We start from the raw sequence: 22,612 nt of genomic DNA, 5'->3' as shown, positions 1-22,612 counted from the left end.
CATGGGGAGCTGGCAGTTCTCTGTCAGGGAAGGCATTATAGACTACGTAGCAGGAATCCCTGGCCTGCGGCCAGGAGTTCGCCCACCCACCCCAATTGTGACTGGCAAATCCATCTCCCGTGTTGCCAAAATGTGTCCAACACAGGCCACACGACATAGAGCCCAGCTGAAAGGTCAGCTGAAGACAAATGAATTGGGGCTACTTTTCACAGCAGTGGCCATTTTTTTTTTTAACTTCAAGCAGCTGGTGGTACCTTCTGAGAAGATCAAAGGCTCAGCTCCAAGAGGTGGTTCAGTGGTTAAGAGCGCTCGCTGTTCTTACAGAGGACCCAAGTTCAGTTCCCAACACCAACATGGCAGCTCACAAGCCCTGTAACTCTAGTTCCAGAAGACCCAACATCCTCTTCTGTCCTCCACAGGCACTGCACACATGGTGCACATACATACATACACACATAAATACATACATACAGGCAAAAATACTCATAAACATAAAATATATTTTTATATACAATATATAATATAGTATATATAATAATACATACAAAAATGCCAGGCAGTGGTGGCTCATGTCTTTAATTCCAGCACTTGGGAGGCAGAGACAGTTTGATCTCTGAGTTTGAGATCAGCCTTCTTTACAGAGCGAGTTCCAGAACAGCCAGGGCTGTTACACAGAGAAACCTTGCCTCAAATAAACAAAATAATAATAACAACAATTAATCATAAAATATAAAAGGTACAAGAAAGGTTTGCAAGTGTCTACAGACACACAAAAGCCCATGCAATTCTATGTAACCATATAAGTGATAACGCATCTAAGAGGCATTTGGGGATCATAAGAGCTCCTGGGGTTGGAATGAGAGAGATCCTCTCTAACCCAACCCTCATAGCCTATCTGAAGCTGGCCCTCGGACAGAGGAAAGAACAAGTCATATGAATGATGATGGCCACCTACTTGGGACACCTGAGATGCTTTTCTGTTCTACAAATCCAACTGTAAGCTGCACCAGCAACAAGAACATATTTCGTGACACCCTGCTGTGGTGCTGAGTTCAGGGCAGCTAGTCCAGCATCTAGCGCCATCCCTGCAGTTTAATTTTGCATTCTGAGGTATGTAACTCTGTCATATAGCGATTCACTGAAAATTCCAAGCAATTTGCAACTCTGTTCAGGCACAGTGTCTTGAAGACAGAATGGGAAGACAATGTTTGCTTTGACTCAGACAAAGGCAAGGCCTATAGATCACTCAGAGAAAACATAGTATATATCAGTGTCTTAACTCAAATGGAGAACTTATAAATCAAGGTTTTAGAAAAAGGAACTATATACCACTGAAAGAATATTTGTAGCCATGGATGTTCAGCTATTTCTGGGGACAAGGGTCACTAGAACTCCCAGTCTACCAGTCATCCTTGGAGAGACAGAACAGAGGTTATGCTCTGCCACACGGCATGCCAAAGTGTCCTTAAGTTCTTACACAATACACAGATATAAAAAAGAACAGCTGAGAAAATGACTCACATGGGCAGGAATGGCTTGGAAAATAATCCCAAAGGCACCGTCATTTTGTTAAAAATAAATAGAGAAGTTTTGTGCCCATAGTTTTAAGGGCATTTTTTTAAACTGATACCGTTATAGATTTCCTTGTGCATGCTTCAAAATGAAAAGCCATCATAAGGACCACCCTCAAGCCATTTTTCATCCTGTGACACCAGAATAGACTCTTGCTCACACCAGAGTGAAAATATTTACTTAAGTGATGAGCACTGATCCAGCTACAGTGAGTTTTGCATCTACCGTACGGATTTCTGTTTCAGTCGCTCTGAGCTGCTAGGACAAACTCCCAGAGACTAAGGGGATGGCAAACAAGGGGAAATTCCTTTCCCACAGCTCTGTAGGTGGGAAGTCTGAGGTCAAGGCCCTCAGGCCATCCAGAGAGCCACTCCCAGGCTACAAATAGCTGGCTTCTTAATTGTACCCTAATGTAACAGAAAGCCAGTCAGCTAACGTTCTGGACTCTTCTGATAGGAAACACCCCATTCATGAGGGCTGCATCCATAAGCCCCCTTTCTCCGAGACTTTTACACTGGAGATAATAAGGTTTCAACCAGGAAAATTAGAGTCAATCCATATCAGTTTATCTCTTACACTACGTTCTTTTTTTTTTTTTTTTTTTTGCAAGTTACAGGGAGGATGCCCTATGCAAGATTATCCAGGACTGTGACTCCTCGGCATTTGAGGGACATTTTACCCCAAAAACCAGGCAGTCCTCCATCAGCAAGAACAGCTCATGGGCCTTCCAATGCTCATCACCTTGCTCTCGGGACCCCTGTGTGCTTAAGATTCATCTATGCCCCTTCCCTGGCCATGCACCATCATGAATACCTTTCTCGTCTTGATGTTGATGGATGACCCTGACTGGATGTAAATCCTGAGTCATAAGTTCCCTGTGGTCCATGGGTAACACAAACTGTAGTCGGAGGAGCCTTGAAATTCTCTGAAACATTATCCACGTAACTAGTGGATCCTGTTAAGCTGAATCTAGGGCTTCCAAGACTGACTTCCTAATGGTGACCACCCCAAACATAAAATTATTTTTGTTGCTGCTTCATAACTGTGAATTTGCTATGGTTACGAATCATAATATAAATATCTGATATACAGGACTGTCTTGGGTACCTTCTGTGAAATTCATTCAACCTCTCCAAAAAAGGTCACAATCCACAGGTTGAGAACCATTGGTCTAAGGTAAAGCCTGAAAACCTCCATGAGGAAAAATCTCGCTGGTGGTTACGGTGTATAAGAAGCCTCTATAGGCTGTTGAGAACACACTGTGCCTACAGGACACCGGGAAATCCCTTCTTGTGGCAGGTACAATTTGAAACTAGCTTCACAGAACAGGGAGCCATCTCAAGCTTCTGACTGGGTGAGTAGGACTTTTACAGCCCACAACCCATCAATCAATTAAAGACCAGTTAGTAGGAATTTACAGCCCACAACCCATCAATCAAAGACCGCTATTTGAACCACCAGACAAGGAGCTACCACTCTTCGCTCAGACCATCAAAATGTGTGCTGTGAAATTTAAATAACATAAATCATTTACTAATCAAGTCTAAAGTGATGCCACTTTTTATAGTGACCTCAATATATACTTAAGAATTTTACCATTAGTGATCACTGGTGGCAAATTATATCTAGAAATTGCCATTAAAAAAAATCACTGGGTAGATTTTGTTCTTCTCATATTAATACCAAGCATGGGTTAGAGGGTAAGACTTTAAGAAAATTAAAAAGTGAATTTAATCTCTTATGGACTTGTGGTTGGCCATTTATGATCTTATGCAGTCCTCTTTTCACCAAAGACTTAAACACATGTGCATGCACACACATGTGCTCATGCACAGGTACACACACACACACACACACACACACACACATACCTAAAGTTCCAAAATATTCAAAAATAACCCCAGAAATTCATATAGACACTTGCTACCAATTAAGAACTGCTCATCAATCTATGGACATGGAAGGGGAGAAATCTTACAGGGCCCCACCCTAGACAAAGAACTAGAGGCAACTGTAGGATACTGAGGGCAAGAAAAGTAGCCCTTCCACCAGAGAGGAGCATCCTAATTGGTTTCTCCAATACCAAAACGTCAGCCCTGAAATAATATACATGCAAGTAATACTAAACACACTCCGCCAGTTGTGGGGGGAGGGGGCGGAGAGTTATAGCAAAGATGAGGAGGCCAGGAATTTAAGGGGGTAATGGGAGGAGCTGGAAGAAGGAAAGAATGGAAACAAAAGTATGTAATTACATTTTAATTAGCAAAAACCAAACTGCTGTTCTAAACAGGAACCTGTGAGTCATAAAATATATGGGCTTCCAGTGAATGCGTGACTTGGAAATGTGTGAGACCAAACCATACTCTGCATACATGAAAGCATTTTACAAATTCTGATCGTCTTGAGAATTCCTCAGCTAGATGAAGACCCTCTCGGGGTCCGTGAAAACACCTAGCTCTCTATAGTTTCCAGAGTCCAGTTACCTGGCAGCGCTCTGAGTACTTCCAAATTTTCTGCGTTTAAAAAAATAAACAAACAAAACAAAAACAGACAAAAACCTAGTATGGAAACCACAAGCCCTGTCTCAGAGTCTGTTCCGTCCACTAACCACTGAACACAGAAGGCATTGCCTGCGCCTCTCTGCCAGCAACCCCTAAGTAAGTTCAGAATTTATTTACAACTCACAAGGGGGTTTTAAGGCTTGTTCAAAACTCCAGTCAACCCATAATGCAAAATAATCTTGATATCCAAAACTGAAAAATCATCATTAAAAACACCAAAAAAAATCATCTCTCTTCAATGCACAATAAATATTAAAGACTCTATGCTATATACTTGGACAGCCAAACCAAATATCAGACAACTCAAAGGTTAATTTAAATTTTGCTTGAGGCTTCTGTATATGGTGAGTATGCTATTTGTCTTGGGAGAGACAAAATACGGGGTTGAGGAAGAGGAGGCACACTGTAAGAATCTGACTTAAGACATTGATTGGAGTTGCATGAACTGATTTTTGTGGAGTCCATGCTCTATGGAGAGATATCCTGCTCAGCCTGGGGAAGGGGGAAAGGCTTGGTGCTACCTAGGTGTGGTGATGGGACAGACTCCGTGGACGGCCCAGGGGATGCCTTCCCCTCTCTAAGGAGAGGATGGAGGTGGAGGGGGAAGGTGAAAGTGAAGGAGAGGATAGAAGGATTGGTATGTAAAAAAATAAATAAATAAAATTTTTAAAAAAGACACTGATTGGGCCCCTAACCCATTCCACCTGTATTTGACCCAAACACAGTGACCAATACAGGAGGGGAACTTACCAAGAAGACCACCATTTATCAATGATACATGGCCACAGGGAAGTCTTAGGCCACTTGCCAGATGTGTCCCACTAGGCCTCAGGTCCTCACATCAAAGAGTCTAATTTCACGGTTCGCTTCAGTAGGTTTTTATCACAAAATACATAGACAGTGCCCACATTACAGGAATATAAAGAACAGGAATAGCTATCCTTAATGGCTCCTGCAGCCGCTGTTATCAAAATAAATTCCAACACGGTAGATGACTATCCATTCAGCTTGCTTTGACGACACAAGATGTTCTTAAAAGGAAGTGTGTTGAGGACTGCCGTTCGTGCTTCTGAATCTCCTCCTCCAGCTCCCGGAGATTAGGGGCCTCTCCTGCAGCTAGCTCACCTAAGCTCTTTGCTGCCCAGCATCCAGGTTGCTGTCCGTGAGCCTCTAGCCTATTTGTAGAAAGGATAAGCTTCCCCTCTTGGTTTCTACTCGGGTAAATTGGTCTTTCCTTCCTCTCTAATTCCTCCTGAGAGAATTAATTTGCCCTTTCTGGTCTAGCCAATCAGCCATCCCGGCGTTTAAAACTAGAATCCCTGCCCCCCCCCCCCCACACACACACGCACAAACACAATCAGACACATTTTGAGTCTTTTTAAAATAAAACCACAGGAGCAGCAAGAACAAGGATACGTGATTAGAATGAGCCGAGAGCTGAACATTTTCTATTTAATGATCATCCTACCAGAGGAGAGTGCAAAGTCCCCTGGCTCGCCGTACCTCAAAAGCACTCTAAGTTTTAAGAGAGAACAGACCATCTACATCCAGTAACGTAAGAGAACACCACTGCTCCTCACAGGACAACCAGAAAAATGACAAGAAGTTGTAACCCGTGCTTTCAGCTAACTCTCTGTTAAGTAAAGTCTGCCTCCCAGCTAATCCTAAATCCTCATATTCCCTCTCACCGGCCCCTTGGCTTGGGCTTTGACGCTGCACCATTTCCCTCAGGAGACCGGGTGGAGGCTAAACTGTTTCCAGAGTACCGCTTGGGACATCCCCCAGACTCTGCCTCTTACCTGCAGAATCCACGCCGTCGGCAGGCACACTCTGCGTGGCAGCTGGGGCTGGGTCCTTAACTCCGTGCACCTGGCCATCTTCTTCCTGGGTCGTCAGAAACGCAGAGCACAGACCAGATTCGAGGGCTTGGAGCTTCAGCAAGGAATTCTGCCAACAAAAGCAGAACATGAAGCCGGCTAAGTGGATGCCTGACACACAGCGCTGGGTCTGCGGCTCTCTGGCACCTTTGCCCGGCGCCTGGCAGGAAAGGGGTCTCCGGCTGACCACAGCTGCTTCGGGTAAAGGAGCTGGTCCCTGAGTCAGAGCTGCGCATTTGTCCACGTGCAGCCTCAATTTCTGGCTCATTGAAATCCTAACGTATACGGTTTATCTGTGACACATGGGACCTGTGATGTCGTCAGCAAGAGACACTGCATCTGGAGAGCCAATCTCAGAAGGTGTCTGCTTCCCAAGTGGAGAGAGGCTTTACGCTCAGCAACGGTTTCATTCACTGTACTGACATCAGGAGCCGGATATTAGGCCACTCCCAGGCTACCATTCATAAATGCCAGCGTCCCTCCAAGACACAGACTGCGGCAGGCCGCAGCACACAAAGAGTTACTGCTGCAGCGGCTGTCTGGCATCTAGGAGGGGCTTCTGGGCTCCCTCTGGCAGCTGCAGGCGCCTTCTAAAGTTACTTCTCTTGCAAGGGATGCCGTGCCCGCCTCCTCTGGAGATCAGAGTCCAGGGAGACAGCCCTGGTCCCTTACGCCTAACTCAGCTACTTGAGGGAGAGCAATTGATCCTTTCCCGCCTACCCCTTCATGTCGCTTCTGAAAATCCTCCCAGGTTCTTAGGAGGAACAAGTCATGCAGACTGACGCACCTATGATGCAGCAGCCCAGCAAATTGATTCCCCTAGCAGGTGAAGATGAGTCATGCCTGAGTCCTGGCTGGGCACTGCGACCCCACAGTAGGAGAGCTCAGCAAGTCACAGGAGCAACTCCGCCCACCTGCCTCCAGCTGTGGCAGGACAGCCAGGGGGAGGAGGGCAATGGGTCCTCCTACCCAAATTTTCCGACATTTTCCGTACTCACACAAATCACCCCCTCACAGATGCCACACAGACACACACTGGAGCATCCCACTCCACAGCTCCACCCCTACCTGTCCCATATACCTACACACACACAACCTCCCACACTCTTGCTTCCAACACCACACACACACATAGAGCCTAACCCCCGAATGCCCTAGCTCGCACTGCATGCTTTTTGTCCCAACCTCGACCCCCACTTATATACCCAATTCTACACACAACCTACACTCTACCTATCACTCTCGCATACTCACATAACCCCCACACCCTTCTTCCTGTCCCACACATACACCCCTCCTTCTGACAGCCCCGTACCCTCCTCTCCTTCATGCATGCCCAATACCCACACATCAACCCCCAGCCCTTCACACTGTGCCAGTGAGTCACACCCTTGCCTTATATACACTCTCATATACACACCTAGCCCAGTTATCTCCTCCCACATCATTCTCTCCGTTCTATGGGTACCAGCTCCTCCATCCCCATGCCTTCATCCACTGGGCTGAAGCTAGCAGTGTCTCTACATGATGCTTGCTCTCCAGGGGATGTCTGAAACTTCTTCAGGCATTTTGAAGTCGGGGGCACCTCTGCAGCTCAGGTCCCTCCTCCACCATGCACAGATATGCTCATGAACTTACAGGAACACCACTGTCAGCCCTCAGAATGACCACAGCTCAGCTAAAGCACCGTAGCCTAAGAATAGATGACTTCCATGGCCCTCTTCTCCCTCTGGGACAGGTCTGCAGCTGAGAGCTCAAGGTTGCTGAGAGGAGAAGCAGAAAGGAACAAAGGCACCAGGTTTCCAGAAGAATCTAGTCATTGGTGTCCAATCAGCTGGTGGACATCAAGGATAATTTCAAGGAAACTCCCCACCAGGAAGCCAGCGTGGGTTCTTCAAGAGCACGGAACTGCACTATAGGGTTAGTCAATGCCATGGATGTGACCTGATGGGTCACTGCAGGAAACAGTGGGCCCTGAAGAGCCTAAGAATACAAATATCATATAACATAACTCCATCATTGGGTATGTACCCAAAAGAATTGAAAGTGAAGCCTTGGACAGTCTGTACACACCCACATCTATGGCATTTCAAGAGCTTAGAGGTGTTACGGGCAGAATTTTGCCTCTCAAGTTCCCCTATTGAAGCTCTGTTCTCGGTGTGACTAAACTTAAGGATAGGGCCTTTAAAGATGTAACTAAAGTTAAAGAGGCCTTAAAGATCAGAACCCAACCCAATAAGACTGATGTCCCCATAAAAGCCAGAGGCCATGGGGACAGTCATATATGGAAGGCTCTATGAGAGTCCCATTTGTATGCAACTACCTACAAGTCAGGGAGCGCGGCCTCTGGAAAAACTAACACTACTGGCTCTTTAACCTTGGATTTCCTGGGGGTTTGCTATTTAAGCTACCCAGCCTGTGGTACTTTGCAACAGCACCCTTCAGAACCTAACGTGAGGTGCAAGAACCCAAGTGTCCACAAACAGATACATGGATGCCCCAAACATGGATGAACTTCCAAAGAACATTCCTCAAAATTCAAAAGGAAGATACTGACTGGCATAGGATACCACATAGTGAGATCAGCTAGTTCCAGAAGAATGAATACTGTGTGAATCTACTCAGTAAGAGAGCAGAAAAGCCATAAAGACAGGAAGCAGAGCAGCGTTTCCCCAGGACCAGCTGGAGAAGGGAAGGAGCCGGCTCATGGGTTCAGAATTTCAGTTCTGTATGATAAAGATACATGTATATACATATGTATATGAAGGATGCTTAGCAATGAGAATGAACTTAGTGTTGCTGAATGGTATGTTTAAAGTATTTGAGAGGGCATGTTTTTCATACTGAATATATTCTACAATTACTTTTTAAAGAATTTTATGTCAAAGGAGGCAGACCTGTCCATGTCTTTCAATAGCGACAGGGTCTCATGTAGCCCAGGCTGGCCTAGAACTCTGTCACCTTGGATCATCTTCAATTTCTGATCTTCATGACCTTGCTTCTAGGGTTGTAGGATTATGGGTAGGTGTGTATCACCGTACCTGGCTTTACACCCAGTGCGGTGGAGGGACAGGACCCAGGACTTCCTGTAGACTAGACAAGCATTTGAACAAGACCCACATTCTCAGCCTTTTGTTATATGGCGCCAGCAGCCTGGCTCAAATGCCTATGTGCTCTTGTGTAATTTGCAAAGCAGAAGATGGCTTTCAGGGTCCCAGAGAACCACAGGGAATGTGCACCATGCTCTCTATCCTGCCTGACTGTGGGCAGATATTTTGGCTATTCCAAACCTTATCTTTTCATCTGTAAAAAGAGGCAAAAATAAGTGATGAGTTATGGCCCCCGCCACGAGGGCTGCTTCCGGGCAAACTGAGGGAGGGAGGGTAAGAAAAGCACTTTGTAGAAGTGCCAGTAGGTGGCCGTCACTCCATCACTGGTCAGGCTGGAATGTCCCCAAACACCAGCTGCTGGGAAGAGGTCTGGCCGTGTGGACAGACCTCAGGCTGTGCCAGTCGTGACTCATCTCTACCTCCCTGGGTTTCACTTCTGCACCTGCCTACGAGGAACCTCACTCAGGATGACTTTGAAGTCCCCTTCTAACGAGAACAGAGAGAAAATCAAGCATGTACAGACACCGAGGACAGAGGTGCAGATCCCGGTACAAGTGCGTACCTAGACTTGGGTCTGGAGCTGAACCAAGGACTCAAGTTACACGGACAGCACAGGACCTCAAAACACAGGGGTACATCAGACTCAGAAGCTTCTAGACCCTATCTAGGAGACAGACTATGTGTTATAAACCAGAAACGGCAGGAGTGTCAACAGTTATGGCAGCCAATGTGGAGGCTCAACTATCTACATGTCGCATGAGAAAGGAGTCTCTTGAGGGGTTTACGAGCAGCGGGCTGCGCATTACTTGGTGGCAGGAGACTAGGTAAAGCACTGGGGTGGGTAGACAGGCTCTAGGCCCTGCCTCTGGCTTGAGGCTCCTCTCTCACTTACCCCAAGGGGGCGGGGCCAGTCACCAGGCCATGTGCAAGTGGGAGGGCCTAGCCATGGCTTAGAAGTTTAAGCTTTGGCTCCTGCATCAGAAATCATTGCGAGTGCATGGCTGCAGGCTGTGGAAAGCAATCCAGACCAGGAAAAGCTTGGAACAAATACAGTAGAAAATGCGTGTAGACAGTCATGAAAAATAATAACAAATAATAATTTTAAAATAATAAAGAGAATAAAATATTAAAAAGGATAAGCCCTGTAAGGATGGGAAATATTATAAGACAGGGAGTTTGGGCCTTCTACGAGGTTTTGTTCATTTTAAATGTTTTAAATGCCAGTGAACAGAGAATGACAGCTAGTGAGAGACACTGCATTGTGGAAGTGACTGCTGGATTAAACCAGCCCACATACAGGCTGGATACAGCCAGGGTGTCTTGGCTTCAAAACGGAAGTTCAGAATGGGAAATATGTTGTGTTGGGGGAGAGGTTATGCCTTTGTTTCCACAGGAAACAAAGAGTTAAAAAAAAAAAACATATGAAAGAAGCTATCCAAGGCTTGAAAACTAAAATAGAGACAATAAAGAAAACACAAACTGAGGGAATTATAGAAACAGAAATCATAAGAAAATGATCAGGAACCACAAATGCAAGGTTTTCTTCACACGCATGACTTGGTTGTTCCTCTTTGAGACGCTAAACAGAATCAAGCATAAAGGATTGAGGATGAAAAGGACTAGGAAATGGAACAAGACGGAAGAGGCGAACATCAGAAACACAGGGGAGGCGTCTAAGCAGAAGGGAAGACTACTGCTGGGGACCAAAGACAAGAAAGTAGAATGGAAGAATCTCAGCAACCCATCTGTCACCACCATGGGCTATCTCATTCCCAGTCACTTCAGCACCACAGCCCTCCTCAGTGGTCCTCCTCGGACCGACACCCTGTGTGGAATGGGTCTGTATGGAATACATCACCCAGTGGTTTAGGATCCCAGGGCAACAGTGCAGAGATCTACCTATGTTACATGTCTACCCAGCGAATTATGGGAGCTATCTTGCCTATCCAAACAGGATGAAGCACCATAGAGCTATCCCGGGGATGCTTGGGATACTGCACTGGCAGGGTCTGTGAAGATGTGCTAGCCCCATGCTGCTTGACTGCTCAAGCAAGAGCTGGGCTCACGTGGAGGCTGAGAGAGTGACATCAGCTTCTTCCTCCTGGAGCTTCTAGCCCAATGAGAAAACAGCCAACAAGCCAACAAATAACAACAGACATTCCTTTCCTAAGTCCATGCCAGAAAGAAATGGAAAGCCCAAGGCAGACAACCCTGCCATTTCGGTAATCGGTCACACCCGACTTAGTGACATTTCACACAAAGGCATACTTTCCCCTTCAAAGAAAAATGAAGGAGCACTCTAAAGGCCACCTCCATCCAGCCCTAGATCCTAGGCAATGGCTTTGGCTAGCCTGCTCATGTTTTCCCAGGTTTACTTCCAAAGGCCTCATCGTAGGGCATCTAAAATCAGCAGGCAGACTGAGCAGCAGGTGATGATCATCTTGGGAATGACAATTACCCCTGCCTCTCCACATGGCCTTGTGAGAAGCGAGCGAGAGAGAAGTCTGCACAACCTAGGCGCGGTTTTCTCAAGCTAACTCCTTTTCACACAATAGAGAATACGCATCTTGTTTTAGAGAATACTCATTTTCCCTTCTCTGCAATCACACAGGTCCCACTTCAGTTGGGCTAAGATGGCGAGCACCCACATGGGGTGGGATGGATAATAAGAACTATTTTAAGGTACCTTCATCCGTGAGTGTGCAATTACAGAATGTGAAACATTCACATTTGGTTTCTAGGAAGGGATTTTATGGCGCCTCCCGTCCCTTTGTGTTTCCAGGAAGTGTACATAGATCTCACGCTGCTGTGAAACAGAGCAGGCAGGAACCTTGCTGAAACCCAGCATACAAGTGAGTTCCCAGACATCCACTAGCTGCTCTAGTTCCCTCAGTCTGCAGGATCGCGGGCATACACTCCCAACTCCACATGCACAATCAGCAAGCACAAGACACCCTCCCTTTGCATCTGTTCATTCACCTGCTCCCTGCTCCCCGACACTCCCAGGCCCTGGGATCATATTGGACATCATCCTATGGGAACACACTGCAAAGGGGGCAACAAAGCAAGCCAGATGAGCACCAGAATTCCCCTCCCTTTTCTTCCTACCTGGCACGCTATACCACCATGACAGACTGAACCTTCTGAAACCATGAGCCAAAAGGAATCTCCTCTCTTTTGAGTTGTCTGTATCTGGTAATTTGGCTATCACTACAGTGATCTACTTGTTTGTGGGCTCTTTGCGGTTGGCTCCCTAAGGGCTGCAACTGTGGTTCAGTTTGTCATGCTACAAGTACACAGTACGGCAGAGTCAACCAGAAAAAGAGACTGTCATTACCTATCTGTTTTACATATTTATTTACTTTTACCCTTAGCTGGCACTTAGAGGGTGCCTGAGTACACACTCTGAATATCTATTTTGAAGGCCTTCTAGTACTCTAATTAATAAAGTGCAAGATTATTTGAAAGCTCACTGAGGAGCTTACAGAATATATACATTCCCCATATCTCACCCACCTTTATGCTGATTTAGGTCTGGAACAAGATCACCTACAGACAAGTGTCCAAGGTCTATGCCCTATCTTCTGGGACCCTGACCCACCCCAAATGGTATCTTGGGTCCCTGCTTAACACCACCGAGCCCAGAGAGAAGTCCTTTTCCCTGCCATTGCCTCAGGAATCTGCCACTCCCACTGTCTTCCAGCCTTGGCCTCCCTTGGGACCTGCACCCACACACAAGGAGTATACAACATAAGGTGCGTAAAACCAAGAGGCCACCTCCCAGCATGCTATTGATAGACTCTCAATGTCCTCATCAAACAAAATGGAGCTTCTTTCAATACTGATGGCTCTAAAGCAATGGTTCTCCACCTTCCTACTGCTGAGACCCTTTAACACAGCTCCTCATTTTGTGGTGACCCACAACCAGAAAATAACTTTTGTTGGTACTTCATAACTGTAATTTCACTACTGTTATGGATCATGTTTTTCTGATGGTCTTAAGCGACCCCTGTGAAAGGGAGCTTCAACACCCAAAGGGGTCTTGACCCACAGTTTGGGAACCACCACTCTCAGGAGAAGCCCTCATATCTCTCCCTGTAGACACTGGGCTGTAGCTAGTCTCCCTGGGGACTGTATACTTACAACCCAGTATGCTTTGTGTCAGGCTACACCTCAGCTCATATAGTCCAACCTCTCTCTGTGCAGGATGCTCCAGCCCTCACTCCTCCCTCCCGCCCCCAAACAGAATTCCAGCATCTAAGCAGCAGCTACTCACACCGAGAAACCAGAACACTGACCAAGGTATCCATGTCTTGATTACATCCTGTCAGCGCTTTTTTGAAAAACAGGAACAACACAGCAAGAGCACACCGTGACACAACCGCACCCCCTTTCAGCCAGAGGACTTCAGCCTGGGAATGGGAAGCCCCCAAACCGGCTCATCTCAAGGTGAAAGCCTTACTTACTGTCCTTAGTGTACAAACAAGCAAAGCAGATAAGAGAAAATGCTGTTTGGCAATCTCATATTCTGAGTCAGAGGAGCTCTAGCTAAAGCTTTTCCTTCCCTAAATGAAACAGACTACATGTGTTGCTGACAGAGTGTCCTTCCCTGGGGCCTTGCTGAAAAGCACGGGTGTTGTGAAAAACTCACTCCTTGCCCTTCAACATTGGCTGTTTCTCACCAGATGACAGTTACTCTATGTTGGTGCTCATGTGGTGGTGGGGTGTGAGTGTGTGAGTGTGAGTGTGAGTGTGTGTGTGTGTATGTGTGTGTGTGTGAGAGAGAGAGGGGGGGGGGGTGGGTGTTGAGTGTGGGGGGACATTTCCGTAACATTTTACATCAGTCTGAAAAACCTTGAAAACTAACCTCAGTGAGCAGGGACCGTGGCTTGCTCAGTGGCTAAGGGCACACACTGCACTGGAGGAGGATCCAGGTAGAGTCCCCGACACCAGACCAACTTACAACCTCCGAAAACTCCAGGGGAGCTCCAAGGAGGCCCCTTCTGGCCTCCAGAGGTACTGCTCTCATATGGCAGATTCAATGACACCATTCAAAATAAACGTAATCATTAAAAAAGACTAAACTCAGTAGGAAGTGGACACTAGAGAAGCCCAATGATCCTTGGTGCATTCTGTGTCGGTGAGCAAGCCATCCATCTATGCCAGTTCCCAGCCCTTTCTTATTTCTGAAGACACCGCCTTAACCCACATTCTAGATGCTAGTGAATATCGGAAACCAGCAACTCCCCTGACGGAAGTCATACGAAATAAGGGAAGCTCTTGTATCATTACGGGTGAAAGGTCACACTGGAAACCACTAGGTGTTTCCTCAAACACTAATATTTTGTTAGAAAAATAAGAAAACTCATCTTCCTGCCCTGAAGCTTGAGCTTTGTGGCACTAAGAAAGGCAATGTCCTAACATACAAAGAGGGCAGGCACAAGGACAGCCAAGTCCTAGGGCAGCGGTTTTCAACCCATGGGTTGCGACTCCTAGAGGTCAAATGACCCTTACACAGGGGTTGCCTAAAGCCATCAAGAAACGCAGTATTTACATTCTAATTCATAGCAGTAGCAAAGTTTCATTATGAAGTAGCAACAAAAAATAGTTTTATGGCTGGGGAGGAGGTCGCCACAACGTGAGACCTGTATGAGAAGGCCACAGCATTAGGGAGATTGAGAGTCACTGCTCTAAGGTCCTTGTGAGCCTCCTGGGGATTGACTGACAGAGTTCATTTGTTCATCCAGCCCCTGCTCCACTCTCTGTAACCATACCAGGGCTGGTTATAGATTTACCTCTCGACCACTACTGTTGAAATAATTACTCATTAGGGAAAAATTCCCAATAGGCAAAGCTTCCAGGAAAAAAAAAATGGTCTTGGGACTCACGGGCTTGTATATGTATTTGTATTAATGAAAAAGCTAGTCATATACTTCTTTTTCGTAGAAAATCCATGGCCCACATTTATCCTCTTCTCACAAAAACAGCAGAGACAGCGGCATAGGCTGACCCTCACAGCTATGGAACTGGAAAGCTCTTCTCGTCTTCCCCAAACAATGGGCGGGGGGGGGGGGGGGATAGTAGCCCAAAGAAGAGCAAACACAAAGTGGGAACAACAAGGGAAAGGATGGAGATGTCACACCGGAGCAAAGAACGAGAGCGAAGGAGGTCACACCACAGCTGAGTGGGGAAAGTGTGACAGCTGATACGCAGGAAGCAAACATGGGTGAGTCAGCCGCTTCTCCAAGTCTATATCAGATGGGAAAAAAAAAAGACGGTGGTCACCGGCTTCCTTTTCTTACAGCGCCATTTAGGATTCCCTTGAAGGTGAGGACTCCAGACCTCGTTCCCCTGAAAATAAGCAGCCAGGATGAAGAGTGGCCTCGGAAGGACTGAGCAGAATACCAGGCCTAGAAGCAGCCCTGTTTCCTTGCTATATGCCTCAGTCACCTGGGAATGAGAACCAGGGTTCACACCATGACAGCGCTGGCCACAAGAAGTCCCTGCTGACACTGACGACAAGAGGTGCTAAAATTAAATGAATCACAGGACACTGAGGAAGAACCCTTGGTAGGGGAACAAGGTCACTTCACCTCAAACTCAAAACCAAACAGAAGAAAAAAAAAAAAAAAACATTAGCCGGTGGCATCCTGCAGTGGTCCAGCCAAGAGGAAAATTACCTGGGAACTGGTGTTTCCAGAGACTAGCATCCAATTATCTATCGTCTACCAACAGCATCCCCAGTGTCAAACATGGGCCTCATCCAGCCAATCAGCTCCTTTCAAGCTCCCAAGGTCATACTGAATAGTTCAGAAAGGACAAATGCCCCCATCACGAATGAGACTCAAGGTTCAGGCTTTATAGTATTTTCTAGTTTTAGAAGACTACAATTCCACTATGGGTCTCTGTATCTTGGTCATGCAGACACTAATCTATGCACTGCTATGAAGGGATTTCCCCCCCGCCAGAGGTAACTGAGCTCTAACTCAGCTGGTCAAAGATACAGCCATTATTTGTGTGTGCCTAGTCAAATCAAGTAAGAACTTTAAAAAGCAGTCTATCTTCCAGCTGGTGGCAAGATATCCTCATTGGAGGAATTGGGAGCATAGGCAGATGTCAGGTGTTACAGCTGTCTTGAGGATGAAAAGAGCCACATGAGCTAAGTGTGACAGACTCGGGAAGCCAAACACTAGGCCCAGCTGCCAAGCAGCGAAGGGGCTGAGATGACAGCCTTGTGACAGGAAGCTGAGTTAAAGCAGCTATGTGAAGGAGCTTGCACATGGCCCCCACTCCAGATGAGAACTCAGCCTGGCCAATGCCTTAATTTCTTTTTCGTGAGAGCCTGAGCAGAGCAACTCCCACTGCTTCATACAATGGGGGTTAATACATGGGTATTTGAAGCCACTACACTCTTGGTAAATCACCAATAATAGTAATAGAAAACTTAACTGGGCATGGTGGCACTCAGGGAGGCAGAGGCAGGCAGATCTCTGAGTTTGAGGCTAGCCTGGTCTATGAAGTAAGCTCTAGGACAGCCAAAGCTACATAGAGAAACCCTGTCTAGGGAAAAAAAGTAGTAATAGAAAACTCATATGTACTGAGATGACTGGACGTCGGAATAATACGTCAGTAGGGAGGTGCTGTCCAAAAGGTAAAGCCAGGATAGGAAAAGAAGCCCAGAGATGGATTTCCATAATGAGTTTCTAATCCCAGGATCTAGCCAAGCATGAAGCCCGTCCCAGTCCCAAATGCTCAGATATGTCATCAATAAAATACTGGTGTTATTAAAGCCTGAAATCGTTGACCTTTTGTCACATGAAAAGAATCTCTGATACTTCAAAATATTCATCAACAGAAACTGAACTAAGACCCAATGTGATAGGCTGGGTGTTCACTTAAATTCAAAAACGCAGCCGAGTATTCTAACAGAGGGAACTCTTCTCAGCCTGCACAGGAGTCTCGAAGTTTTTCACAGGCTATTTTCTCAGAATTAAAGCAATTTGGAAGGAGAAAGACATTTCAATCCAACCGTAAAGACAGTCTTCCAAATTTGTGGATTTTTTTTTGGCATCCATGAATTCAACCCACCACACGTTAACAATATAATTTTTAAACCATCTATATTTGCTGCGCAGAACCTGTTATTACTTTCACAATGCAAGATAACAATTATTTACTCAGGCTGTATCTTGTATCAGGTAATAAGTAATCTACTGACAATATAAAGTACACAAAGAGCCGTGCGGAGGTTGCTCATGAATACCACACCGCTTTACACAAGGGGTTGGTAATCTGTACCTTTTTAACTGGGCGGGGCAGGGGGGCACTCTGAAGCCAATTCCCGAAGGCTATCAAGAGATAACTGTATCTTCTCCAGGTCTGCCTGGCCTGGTGCCAAAATACCTCTAACATACATTGTAGATGCTAATACACATGCATGCCCTCTTCCTAGTGTCACATACATAGACACATGCAAAGACCAAAAACAGTACTCGAGTGTCCCACTGCTCCGCTTTTAACAAAATCCAAGTACTAAGGTATCTTTATACAGGAGAAACAAGGCATATAACGCTGAGTTATGACAACCAACATAAGTCAACAGAGACTCAGCAACAGTGCTACGTGAAGGGAGGAGTAACATTGCATGTTGATGTTTTTGTGGGTACTTAAATGTAGAAACATCACCTTCGCACAATTACATCGGCTTAGAGTTAAGCTTTCTATTGATATCAGATCACTGAGTATTGGTTTCATGTTCCTCTTTATCTTATCACATAGATGAATTCTGGAAATTACAATGGTATTCTGCTGTTGCTTAAATGTGAAATGTCCCATCCCTGTCCTGTCCAGTTCACCAGATCCCAAGTGCAAACTAGCTCATATTCTGTGATGTGCAGTCTGGGGTCTGGGTAAGAGCTGTGACATCTGCCACCCAGTGGGTCACCAGGGTCGACGCAGCTGCTCCAGGTGACTAGTTGGTTGATCCCCTCTCTTCACCACCACTCTGTGTATTCCTCACCTGAAGCAGCACGCTGAACAGGAAGTTAATCTAAAACTACAGAGAGGGGCCATCTTCTGTCAATAGTACATGAGTACTAGAACTGGCTAACCATCTCTCAAAAGCCCAACATGGCATGGTGGCTTGGTGGAGCGGGGTTCCCTTAGGTTCCTTTATCAACCTGTTAGTTTCCTCACGGCAATATTGAAATCAGAAGTGGAATTTATGAGGTACAGAGAGTGAAAAACCATTGTTTTTCCTCATCCTAGCTTTAAAGTGCTTTTTGGATCACGGATCAATTTATATTATGGGTATGACAGAACAGCCCAGACAGAAGATGAAAATGGATGAGAAACACACTGGTTTCTAGTCTGAGTATCTTAAAGGGTGGGACCAGACAGCTCAGGTGAAAGGCAGACACCCAGTCGGGCAAGTGAGTGCAGATTCACAGCCCCAGAGGCACCTGAAGAGCACAGAATAGAGACCAGAATCCTAGCAAAAGACCCAAAGTGGAAAATGAGACCCTCCAGACTGATGGAGAAAAGTGAGATTGATCATCCACCTCCTAGGAATACTTTTCTGTATGTACATCCTACATTCATTAAAACAATATTGCATTCACACACACACACACACACACACACACACACACACACCATAGGACCATCACTTAAAGAAATATAAAAGGGTTCTTTCGTTAAAGAACTGAGTGTTCTGTTAAGTTTAACACACATTTTAGATGTTCCCTCTCTGGGATGTTTCCAGCGGTGAGTGTGACCACACCATCCCTCACACCAAGGTATTGACCTTGCTTCTGCTGCCCCCACTCCTAACTTCTGCATTCTCTTTCCTTGTCCCAAATTTTCATCACAGCACAACCTGCGTGGAAGAACGTGAGCCCGCACACACAGCCGGCCCCATGGACCGGAACATAACCATGCTGAGCACTCTTGTCCTGTGTTCCTACATCCGGCCCAATGGAGCCACCTTAGCCTGCAGTTGGCACAGGTCTCCGCTCAGGCATCCAAGGCCATGCACCGTCTGTGCTGTCTGCAGACGCGATGCAGTGCAGGAGAGAAGCAGAGCTTTCAGCAACGGCTCAAGCCATTTCAGCTGTCCTGTCGCTTCCAGTCTCCAGAATCAGCTTCTCCCAGAGCCTGGGAAGCTCTTCCAGCCACATCACCCTTCCGCCCATGAGCATCAGAGCAATCTGTTGCAGCGTCATATGCAGCACGAAGGGAGAAGAGCTGCGTGTGCTGACTTGGGTTCATAGATAGCCTGTGTCCTTAGAACTCCCAACTGTTTCCACTGTGAGTCATGTGCAGTCTGAAGGCTGTGCCTGCACACACACAAAATTATAGACTTCTGCATTCCTGTTTCTGTTATATTTATGATATTTCTCATGGATTTAGCCATTTAAATTGGCTTAAACCAGACACCTGGCTTATCTTTAGTCATGGATTTCTATCAAATTCTAAATAATAATGATGATGATGATGAATTATAACAATATTATACAATATTATCTATTATTAATATAATATAGTTAATATGATATAGTTATAATAACATGTTATAATCAATATAATTATAGCAATATTGTATATCATTATTATTCAAGAGAGGAAAACAAAAACCACCTAAAAAATTAAATGCCTTTTATGGGGTCAAAAAACTAAGGGTAGGGGAGAGAGACATCTCTTCAAAATGCTGAATTAACTGTCTGCCTGAAGCTGTTCCTTTCTCTTCTGGGCATCTGAGTATCAGGTCTACTTAGTTTCTCTGCAATGACCCTCATCAGAGACACCACAAAATATCCACAGCTCCAACTCCATGAGGACAAGAGAAACCAGATGAGGACTTCAAACCAGGGTCTGAAGCCAAGACATTCAAAGCAGAACATAATTGTATCATAGTGACTTCTGACATTACAATTCAATTGCATCTTTCAAGGGAACTCTAGAACGAGCTAGCTACCTAACGTCCAGTGTAATGAGATGCTATTTAGATTGAAATATGGCTTCCATATCTCAAAGTGTATGAAGAAAACATCAGATTTTATTATGCTCAAGGAATGAAATAGTAAGCCTGATTATGTCTGAGGCAGCAAACACCAGTCAGTGGAAAGCAGGAAAAGGGGAATCCAGCTAAAATTCAATTAAGAAAAAAAAACCGTACAAGTTTTAATTATCACAGCCCTGGTTACATAACCCCAAAGCAAAGCTGGAAAGTATAGAAAGAAGAGTCAGCTGGACTTGGGTAAGGTCCAAGGTTTGGTGAACATTCTCAAAAATACTATTTTAAGCTTGCTCGCCCCAACACCAGGAAGAACATTTAATGAAGTAACATCACCATGATGAAAAAGCTCATTTAAGGGCAACAGATTGAAAGTTTTCCCTGGAAAGACTTTCTGGTGCCCAGACAGGGAATAGGCAACGCTGAGATTGGCTAGCTCATGTTTACATCAGCCGTGATGATTCCACCTACCTCATGGAAGTCCTGCTGAGTTCCAAAAGCATCCTTTGGCCAAATGGCAGCCCTCTGGTCTACTCTACAAAATACAAAGGAAAATTATGTCTATTTGAGAGAACCATTTCAACAACTCGCATTCAAAGTTGGCTGTTACAGATATGGCCATGTTCCAGTTGGAAATCCCAAGCGACACTCTACCTGTTGAAGAGTAACATCCAGCCTCCTTCTATGGTCTGGAACACAGAGTATCTGAGCCCTGCCAGCCTCCCTGACCCTAGTGATAGCCGCTGTTTCTCTGACCTCACTTCTCAGTCACCCAGGCCATCCCTGTTTCCTGAGCATACGGTCCCTAGTCAGTTTCAAACCCTGCACCTCCAGCCATCTTGGGTCTGGATGCTTTACCCAGATCCACACATAACTGACTCTCGTCATATGATCAGGAGTTTGGCTCACATCCCCTTCCCTGAACAGGCCTTCTTGCCCTCCTCTTGGCACATGCAGTGGCTAACAAGTGACCTTTGTAATAAGTTGAAGAAACGAACCCACACCCATGGTTGCCCTGTGACCTCCACATGTGCACCCTAGTGCCTGTTCTCTCTCTCTCTCTCTCTCTCTCTCTCTCTCTCTCTCTCTCTCTCTCTCTCTCTCTCTCTGACACACACACACACACACACACACAAACACACACACCACATGCACACACACACTCGCAAAGGTTTTGTCCTGTCATTTAATTCCCACACCAAATGCTATAGCCATTGCTGGGTTAGACAGTGAAGCTGGGTTCTGCCACTAAATATCTCCCAAGAGAAGAAAAAATGACCTGGAGCAAGGCATACGCCTTTGATCCCCTTGTTTTTAGTTTAAAAACAAAACAAGAAACCATTTCCTGTTAGATGCTCAGGTCCAAATCCAGGCTTGTCAAGTGCTGCGCCCAACGGCATAGGCTATGCTGCATTCAACAAGATTTTCTACAAGAGTTCCTATGTCATTATATAAACAAACAAATTATAGTCCTTATTAAAAGGCCAGCTGTCTTAATGAATATGGCATAAGATGTTTAGTCCATAAATTACTTGTTCTAAAAAGACTTATTTGAGGACACAGTCATTTATAGCTAGCACACCAAGTCAATCTGAATACCAAAGACAAAACATTTTCTGGACGGCTACAAGGTTAATAAGTTCAGCTTGTCGTAACCCACTCAGAAAGGTACAGTAAGCAACACTGTAGGCCTAATTTCTTCAGGTAATAGGTAGGATTTTTTGAGGGGGAGAAGGGGGTCTGGCCACAAGTTGGGCTAACAGACAAACAATTAACTCCTAAAGTCAAATAAAGCAGTGGCAAATCACATGGACGGCTACAAGGTTAATAAGTTCAGCTTGTCGTAACCCACTCAGAAAGGTACAGTAAGCAACACTGTAGGCCTAATTTCTTCAGGTAATAGGATTTTTTGGGGGGGGAGAGGGGGGTCTGGCCACAAGTTGGGCTAACAGACAAACAATTAACTCCTAATGTCAAATAAAGCAGTGGCAAATCACAAAGACTGTGGAAGGCACAGTGAGAATGCACTCCTCATCCACACAGGACCAGCATCTTCCTCCTATAGTCACCAGGAGAAGACTCGGGCTCCCCGTTACCAGGTCAAGCACGAGCAGCCACAATGAGCAAAGAGTAAGGAGGACTTCAGGTTTGCCTGCCCCTTATCCTCCAATCCCCTGAGCCACCAATATGGCAAGGTAACAAAATTACTCTTAGGGACAGGGATTAAGCCATCCCATCTTTTCAAAATGTTGAATGTGTTCTAAATTCTTTGTCATCTACAGTGGTTCTCAAATTACACTTCCACAGTTGCTATAAACCAAGGAAAGCAGGCAAGTGGTGTTTTTAAGATTTATTTTATCATGGGTACATGGGCCTGATTATGGGAATGTGCATGTGAACGCAGGGTGCACAGGGGCCAGAAGACACTGTTGTCACCTCTGGGTCTGCAGCTACAGGCAGCTGTGAGTCATCTGACAT

General features: G+C 45.7%; 1 protein-coding gene across 3 annotated transcripts in view; it reads right to left on the bottom strand.

Annotated features, from left to right (window-relative positions):
- Fam13c (family with sequence similarity 13 member C) overlaps positions 1-22,612 on the bottom strand; it is a 95,290-nt gene that overhangs the window by 30,409 nt on the left and 42,269 nt on the right. For all 3 annotated transcript variants that reach the window (XM_038342830.1, XM_038342828.1, XM_038342829.1), the window contains 2 exons: positions 20,606-20,669; positions 5,933-6,080 (listed from right to left, as the gene is read on the bottom strand). In XM_038342830.1, the coding sequence (XP_038198758.1) occupies positions 5,933-6,080; positions 20,606-20,669 (212 nt within the window). The remainder of the gene's footprint in view (positions 1-5,932; positions 6,081-20,605; positions 20,670-22,612) is intronic.

The sequence above is a fragment of the Arvicola amphibius genome, chromosome 9 (genome assembly GCF_903992535.2).
Source record: "Arvicola amphibius chromosome 9, mArvAmp1.2, whole genome shotgun sequence".
Taxonomy (NCBI): Eukaryota; Metazoa; Chordata; class Mammalia; order Rodentia; family Cricetidae; genus Arvicola; species Arvicola amphibius.
Note: the sequence above shows the minus strand (reverse complement) of the source record. Positions and strands in the feature narration are given on the sequence as shown.